Source organism: Oncorhynchus clarkii, unplaced genomic scaffold, assembly GCF_045791955.1.
Source record: "Oncorhynchus clarkii lewisi isolate Uvic-CL-2024 unplaced genomic scaffold, UVic_Ocla_1.0 unplaced_contig_1650_pilon_pilon, whole genome shotgun sequence".
Lineage (NCBI taxonomy): Eukaryota > Metazoa > Chordata > Actinopteri > Salmoniformes > Salmonidae > Oncorhynchus > Oncorhynchus clarkii.
Window position 1 is genome coordinate 16,687 of NW_027257952.1, and position 8,314 is coordinate 25,000.

The window sequence follows — 8,314 nt, forward strand, 5'->3', positions numbered from 1 at the left end:
GAAGGAACAGAGAGATCAGTAGAGAGAGAGAGAGAGAGAGAGAGAGAGAGAGAGAGCGAGAGAGAGAGAGAGAGAGATCTACAACTCCCCTGGAAGGAACAGAGAGATCAGTAGAGAGAGAGAGAGAGAGAGAGAGAGAGAGAGAGAGCGAGAGAGAGAGAGATCTACAACTCCCCTAGAAGGAACAGAGAGATCAGTAGAGAGAGAGAGAGAGAGAGAGAGCGAGAGAGAGAGAGATCTACAACTCCCCTGGAAGGAACATAGAGATGAGTAGAGAGAGAGAGAGCTTCAACTCCCCTGGAAGGAACAGAGAGATTAGTAGAGAGAGAGAGAGCTTCAACTCCCCTGGTACGTATATCTGGCTATAGTAGTAATAGTAGTTGTAGTAGCAGAAGAAGAATAATAAGTGTGTCTATGGCATCCTAAGTGGATAGTAGATAGTTATAAACTATAATAAAACACAGCAGAAAGACTTCGTAATAACCCTACTAATAATTATAATCATTAAGTTAATTAAACGTCTGACTCCAGACTGGGTATCTTCTTATAAACCCGTCTATTGCTGAACTGGGCTGAGTTTAGTACCCCTCGCGGTGCGGCTGAGTAAGAACTTGTCTTATTGGCTACATAAGGCATCACATGCTCTGTAATGTACATGTCATTGGCGGGTATCCGTCCTCCGTCCCGGGAGCAGTAGGAAGCGGCGGATTTGACCGAGGATCTCAGATTGTTTTCGTTGCGTTGCGATGTTTTGAGCCCTCCTCCTCCTCCTCCTCCCAGCTGTTTGTAAATGTCGGAGGAGCTGCGTCCGTGGACGAGGCGCGTGTCGTCCCTCAGCGAAGACGCCATGAAGGGGTTGTCAGAGCCGTGTTCAGGGTACAGCGACTTGCTCCGTTTGTTCTCCTCCAGGTTGAACAGCATCGACCTGGAGCCCAACAGCTTGTCGGCCTGGCGGACGCTGAACAGGTTGGCGTAGGGAGAATCGTCCAGGAAGCAGCGGTCTTTCTCTTTGAGGCTGACGGAGCGAGCCGGACGCCCCAGATCTATTTCTTTAGGCTTCTCCAGCATGATGTTGTCGAACGAGTGTTGGCGGGACATACGCAGACGATTTCTCTTCTGGACGTGCGGACCGTCCGTCTGAGGCCAGTAGTGGCCGAACATCTCGTCCTGATGTTGATGCATTCCCTGGTTGGTCAGCAGGGCGTCCTGGAGCAGCTGGTCTTCGCTGATGTCGTAGAGGTTAGCAGTGTGGAGGCACGCTTCGCAACGGTTGTAGGGCGAGCGGGCGGCGGCGGCTGCGGCGGCGGCGGCGACAGAAGCGGTGTTTGTGGGCGTGTAGTGACCCGGGGTGTAGCTGCTACTGGCAGGGAACTTGGACAGACAGGAGCGGCAGTGGGTCTGTTTGGAACGGTCGTTGGTCTCGTGGGGCGACAGGGACAAGCTCTTATCCTTCACGCCGTAGTGTTTGGAGTAAGTGGAGTCCGGGAGCAGGTCGACGTCGGCGTGGTGCAGCGGGGACGAGTTGAGGTGGATGATTGGCTGATCCTGACACTTCCTGTAGTTGTCGTTGTGGTCAGAGTAGATCTCCGGGTAGTCCAGATCGTCGGCGGCCAGGCCTCGACTCTCGCGGTAGTGTAAAGGATCGGAGTCGAGATTGAGTTCTCTATCTGAGTCTATGGTGTAGATCTGTCCTTGTCCCTGTCCTCCCACTCCTCCACCCCCTCCGCTGCCCTGCTTAGTCTTTAAGTAGGACAGCTCTACTTCGCTGCAGTCCCTAGGGTATTTCGACGGCAACTGTCTTTTTTTTAATCCGTCCTTGTTCTTCAGGTGCTTGTTGTTTTCCGGGTCCTGGTACGAACCGCCTCCTCCTCGGCTGGAGCAGTCAGAGATGTCTGAGTGAGCTGCTTCCTCCGGAAGGTATCGCTGTGTCTTCATGGAGATGCGAGGGTCGGGGGACAGCATGTCGGGGCCGGGGACACCTGGACCCTGCCGCATTGTGTCCACGGACTTCTTCCACAGGCCTCTGGGTTTGGCGTTGGTCTGGGCGGCGTCCGCGCTCACCGCCACTTCCACGGAGTTTGGGTTTGACTCGTTGAGGGTCAGAGGGTGCTGTCCGCCTTGGAAGATGTAGTTGTTCAGGTGGTCTTTGTGTCGGTTGGCCAGGTACGCCTGGAGGTCGCCCGTATCGCCGTAGATCACCTCTTTAGGGGCGTAGCTTCGATTGTCGGCGTAGATGAAGTTACCTTAAAAGAAAATATATATTTCAAATAACTGACTTGCCTAGTTAAATAAAGGTTAAATAAATAAAATATTTATTATTTTTAATGATTCGAAATGTATTTGTATCCACTATTTATGGTTGTAATGTGTTAGTAAAATAAGAAGAACCATCCTCATCGATTTAAAAAATGCCTTTATATCCACGATGTTGTGGTTGTAATGTGTTTGAATCAACAACAAAACAAATTGAGAGAGAAAAGACCTTTCTCAGCCATCATATCCATGATCATGGGCCCCGCCGAGTGCATGAACTCAGCCGCCCGTTTGGGGGAATTGATCCTGGACGTAGACAGGTTGGACATGTTGGTCATCTGTTTGGCTGACTTGATGAGCTTCAACATGTTAGCCTGAGGGCTAAAATCCAGCTCGGACTTCTTCTTCATGTCGATGTGGACGCCGTGGATACAACTCCAAATCCCCTACAGAGAGAGAGAGAGAGAGAGGGGGGGGGGGGGGGTGAGGAGGGAGATGGAGGAGAGAAAGGGAAGACGGGGGATAAATTAAGAGAGAGAGGATGGAAGGTGGAGGGGAGAGAGAGACAGAGACACAGAGACAGAGAGAGACAGAGAGACCGAAACAGAGACACAGAGAAAGAGAGACACAGAGACAGAGAGACACAGAGACAGAGAGAGACAGAGACAGAGAAAGAGAGGGGGGAGAGAGAGAGAGAGAGAGAGAGAGAGAGAGAGAGAGAGAGACAGAGAGACAGAGAGACCGAAACAGAGACACAGAGACAGAGAGACACAGAGACAGAGAGACACAGAGACAGAGAGAGACAGAGACAGAGAAAGAGAAGGAGAGGGGGAGAGAGAGAGAGAGAGAGAGACAGAGAGGGAGAGAGAGACAGAGAGACAGAGAGACAGAGAGACAGAGAGAGAGAGAGAGAGAGAGACAGATTATCATCTATGGATCATCATTTGAAGTCTGACTGTTGTCTAAAAGTCTGTGTCTTCTGGTAACTATGACCCATGTTTCCTCAGTCCCAGTAAAGGATAATTCATCAGGATCACATTAGTATAGACTGACTCAGCATCTGATAAACAATCTCATTCATTTCTCTGAACAGTTAACATAATTACTTAGATAGTATTCCTAGCCGTATTGAAATGAATATTACTACCCAGAAAGGTGCAGTGGAGGGAGACGGATTGTGTCTGTCCCTCTCCCCAGCCCCTACCTCCCTAATACCCCAGCCCCTCACCTCCCTAATACCCCAGCCCCTACCTCCCTAATACCCCAGCCCCTACCTCCCTAATACCCCAGCCCCTACCTCCCTAATACCCCAGCCCCTCACCTCCCTAATACCCCAGCCCCTACCTCCCTAATACCCCAGCCCCTACCTCCCTAATACCCCAGCCCCTACCTCTCTAATACCCCAGCCCCTACCTCCCTAATACCCCAGCCCCTCACCTCCCTAATACCCCAGCCCCTACCTCCCTAATACCCCAGCCCCTACCTCCCTAATACCCCAGCCCCTACCTCCCTAATACCCCAGCCCCTACCTCCCTAATACCCCAGACCCTAGCTCCCTAATACCCCAGCCCCTACCTCCCTAATACCCCAGCCCCTACCTCCCTAATACCCCAGCCCCTACCTCCCTAATACCCCAGCCCCTACCTCCCTAATACCCCAGCCCCTGACTCCCTAATACCCCAGCCCCTACCTCCCTAATACCCCAGCCCCTCACCTCCCTAATACCCCAGCCCCTAGCTCCCTAATACCCCAGCCCCTAGCTCCCTAATACCCCAGCCCCTAGCTCCCTAATACCCCAGCCCCTAGCTCCCTAATACCCCAGCCCCTAGCTCCCTAATACCCCAGCCCCTAGCTCCCTAATACCCCAACCCCTAGCTCCCTAATACCCCAGCCCCTACCTCCCTAATACCCCAGCCCCTTACTCCCTAATACCCCAGCCCCTACCTCCCTAATACCCCAGCCCCTACCTCCCTAATACCCCAGCCCCTACCTCCCTAATACCCCAGCCCCTAACTCCCTAATACCCCAGCCCCTACCTCCCTAATACCCCAGCCCCTACCTCCCTAATACCCCAGCCCCTAACTCCCTAATTCCCCAGCCCCTACCTCCCTAATACCCCAGCCCCTACCTCCCTAATACCCCAGCCCCTAACTCCCTAATACCCCAGCCCCTACCTCCCTAATACCCCAACCTAGTGCCTCCATACACCAATCATAACAGCCCCTATCCCTTCTCCTCTACCCACCATAACATTGACATTAAACCATACCCCTACACCCTAACCACTACCCCCTAACCATTATACACTAACCCTTACCCCCTACCCCCTAACCCCTACCATCTAACCCCTAACCCCTACCCCCTAATCCCTACCTTCTAACCCCTACCCCCTAACCCCTACCCCCTAATCCCTACCCCCTACCTCATAACCCCTACCCCCTAATCCATACCTCCTAACCCCTACCCCCTAATCCATACCTCCTAACCCCTACCCCCTAACCCCTACCCCCTAACCCCTACCCCCTACCCCCTAACCTCTACCCCCTACCCCCTAACCTCTACCCCCTACCCCCTAACCCCTACCCCCTAACCCCTACCCACCAGTCTTACCCTGCTGATAGAGAACAGTAGTCCTGGTGTTCCCGTACAGACTCCAGTGAAACAGTATCTCTCCCTAACCTGTAACCTCTAACCCCTACCCCCTACCCCCCAGTCTTACCCTGCTTATAGAGAACAGTAGTCCTGGTGTTCCCGTACAGACTCCAGTGAAACAGTATCTCAACCTCCAGTAGAAGAGATGCTCTGATATGAAGGTAATGAGAGACAGTCCCATTGCGGTAGCCAGCATGTAAAACACTCCGGCCATGTTGTCGATGTCCAGCTGACTGGACATCACCTCGTTCTTCTCATGGTGACAGATCCCCGTTAGCCACTGAGCTTCCAGCTCCTCCATCTCACCTGGAGGGAGGGAGGGGAGAGAGAGAGGAGAGGAAGAGAGAGGGAGGAAGGGATAGGGGAGAAAGAGAGAGGGGGAAGGAGAGTGTGAGAGGAGAGAGATGAGAGAAAGAGAGAGAGAGAGAGAGAGAGAGAGAGAGAGAGGCAGATGATGGGAGAGAAGAGAGAGAGAGATAGACAGAGAGACAGGAGAGAAAGAGAGGGAGGAAGCGAGGGAGGAGAGAGAGGGGAGAGAGAGATAGAAAGAGAGAGAGAGAGAGAGAGAGAGAGGAGAGAGAGGCAGAGAGAGAGGCAGATGATGGGAGAGAAGCGAGAGAGAGAGATGAGAGAGAGATGAGAGAGAGGGGGGAGAAGTCAGAGAGCAGTAAAAAAAGGGAGGGAGAGAAATAAAAATATCATTCACTTTATTGTCTCGTCCTCCTCCTCCTCTTCCTCCTCCTCCTCCTCTTCCTCCTCCTCCTCCTCTTCCTCCTCCTCCTCCTTTTCCTCCTCCTCCTCCTCCTCTCTCTGACATTTAAGGTCCCATTAATGTAATGGTATTACTGTCATTCAGCTTGAGTGCGACGTGTGTGTGTGTGTGTGTGTGTGTGTGTGTGTGTGTGTGTGTGTACCTCCAAGCGTTGCAGAAACATTTGACATCACTAACCACATTATACACACAGGAAGGAGAGTGTCAGGGTCTGTCCCAAATTGTCCCTATTCCCTATATAGTGCACTACTTTATACTACAGCCCTATTCCCTATATAGTACACTACTCTATACTACAGCCCTATTCCCTATATAGTAAACTACTTTATACTACAGTCCTATTCCCTATATAGTGCACTACTTTATACTACAGCCCTATTCCCTATATAGTGCACTACTTTATGCTACAGCCCCATTCCCTATATAGTGCACTACTTTATACTACAGCCTTATATAGTGCACTACTTTATACTACAGCCCTATTCCCTATATAGTGCACTACTTTCTACCACAGCCCTACCACAGCCCTATTCCCTATATAGTGCACTACTTTAGACAAGGGCCCTAGTGGACTAATTAGGGAATAGTATTCAATAGTTGGACAACGTCAAAGTGTCCCAGAGGGCTTCATTTATATGTTCCTCATTTTACAGAAGACAGGTTCTCTAAGGAGAGATCTCACTGTCCCTTACTGAGACGCCCGCTTCCTTAAGCAGAGGGAGATATCTCTCTCTCTTCTCTCTCTCTCTTCTCTCTCTCTCTCTCTCTCTTCTCTCTCTGTATCTCTCTTCTCTCCATATGTCTCTCTGTTTCTCTCTCTCTCTAGCCTCAATTGTAGAAAGTGTTCCACAGGGATGCTGGCCCATGTTGACTCCAATGTTTCACACAGTTGTGTCAAGTTGGCTGGATGTCCTTTGGGTTGTACCTCTATCTCCCCTTCCTCCACAATCTCCACCTCCCACTCCTCCTCCATCTCCTCCTCTATCTCCACCTCCCCCTCCTCCTCTATCTCCTCTTCCTCCACTATCTCCACCTCCCCCTCCTCCTCTATCTCCTCTTCCTCCACTATCTCCACCTCCCCTCCTCCTCTATCTCCTCTTCCTCCACTATCTCCACCTCCATCTCCTCCTCTACCTCATCCTCCATCTCCTCCTCTACCTCCTCCTCCATCTCCTCCATCTCCTCCTCTATCTCCTCCTCTATCTCTACCTCGTCCTCTATCTCCTAAGCCTCCACAATCTCCACCTCCCCCTCCTCCTCCATCTCCTCCTCTATCTCTACCTCCTCCTCTATCTCCCCTTCCTCCACAATCTCCACCTTCCCCTCCATCTCCTCCTCTATCTCTACCTCCTCCTCTATCTCCCCTTCCTCCACAATCTCAACCTCCCCCTCTATCTCCTCCTTTATCTCCTCTTCCTCCACAATCTCCACCTCCCCCTCCATCTCCTCCTCTATCTCTACCTCCTCCTTTATCTCGTATTCCTCCACAATGTCCACCTTCCCCTCCTACTCTATTCTCCACTATCTCCTCCTCTATCTCTACCTCCTCCTCTATCTCCCCTTCCTCCACAATCTCCACCTCCCCCTCCTCCTCCATCTCCTCCTCTATCTCTACCTCCTCCTCTATCTCCCCTTCCTCCACAATCTCAACCTCCCCCTCTATCTCCTCCTCTATCTCCTCTTCCTCCACTATCTCCACCTCCCCCTCCATCTCCTCCTCTATCTCTACCTCCTCCTTTATCTCGTATTCCTCCACAATCTCCACCTTCCCCTCCTACTCTATTCTCCACTATCGCCACCTCCCCCTCCTCCTCTATCTCCTCCTCTATCTCTACATCCTCCTCTATCTCCTCCATCTCTATCTCCTCCTCCTCCTCTATCTCCTCCTCTATCTCTGCCTCCTCCTCTATCTCCCCTTCCTCCACAATCTCCACGTCCACCTCCTCCTCAATCTCCCCTTCCTCCACAATCTCCAACTCCCCCTCCTCCTCTATCTCCTCCTCCTCCTCAATCTCCTCAATTTCTATCTCCTCCTCCTCTATCTCCTCCCCCTCCTCCTCCATCTCCTCTCTCCTCTATCTCCTCCATCTCCTCCTCCTCCTCTATCTCCTCCTCCCCCTCCATTTCCTCCTCCTCCATCTCCATCTCCTCTATCTCCTCCTTCTCTATTTCCACCTCCTCCTTTATATCCTCCTCCCACTCCTTCTCCTCCTCCTCTACCTCCTCCTCCTCTTCCTCCTCTTCCTCCTCTACCTCCTCTTCCTCCTCCTCCTCCCACTCCTCCTCCTCTACCTTCCACTCCTCCTCCCCTTCTCCTCCTCCTCTTCTCCTCCTCCTCTTCCTCCTCCTTCTCCTCCACTATCTCCACCTCCTCCTCTATCTCCTCCTCTATCTCTACATCCTCCTCTATCTCCCCCTCCTCCTCTATCTCTGCCTCCTCCTCTATCTCCCCTTCCTCCACAATCTCCACGTCCACCTCCTCCTCAATCTCCCCTTCCTCCACAATCTCCAACTCCCCCTCCTCCTCTATCTCCTCCTCCTCCTCAATCTCCTCAATTTCTATCTCCTCCTCCTCTATCTCCTCCTCCATCTCCTCTTCCATCTCCTCCTCCATCTCCTCCTCCATCTCCTCTATCT

The 8,314-nt window shown here is 52.0% G+C and overlaps 1 protein-coding gene across 1 annotated transcript in view; it reads right to left on the reverse strand.

Annotated features, from left to right (window-relative positions):
* Positions 1–445: 445 nt before the first annotated feature.
* Positions 446–8,314, reverse strand: part of LOC139394230 (glutamate receptor, ionotropic, N-methyl D-aspartate 2A, a) — a 331,718-nt gene continuing 323,849 nt past the window's right edge. Inside the window, exons 13-15 of the mRNA XM_071142252.1 lie at positions 4,973–5,211; positions 2,483–2,699; positions 446–2,243 (exon numbers count right to left, since the gene is read on the reverse strand). Coding sequence (XP_070998353.1) covers positions 514–2,243; positions 2,483–2,699; positions 4,973–5,211 — 2,186 coding nt within the window. The 3' untranslated portion in view covers positions 446–513. The remainder of the gene's footprint in view (positions 2,244–2,482; positions 2,700–4,972; positions 5,212–8,314) is intronic.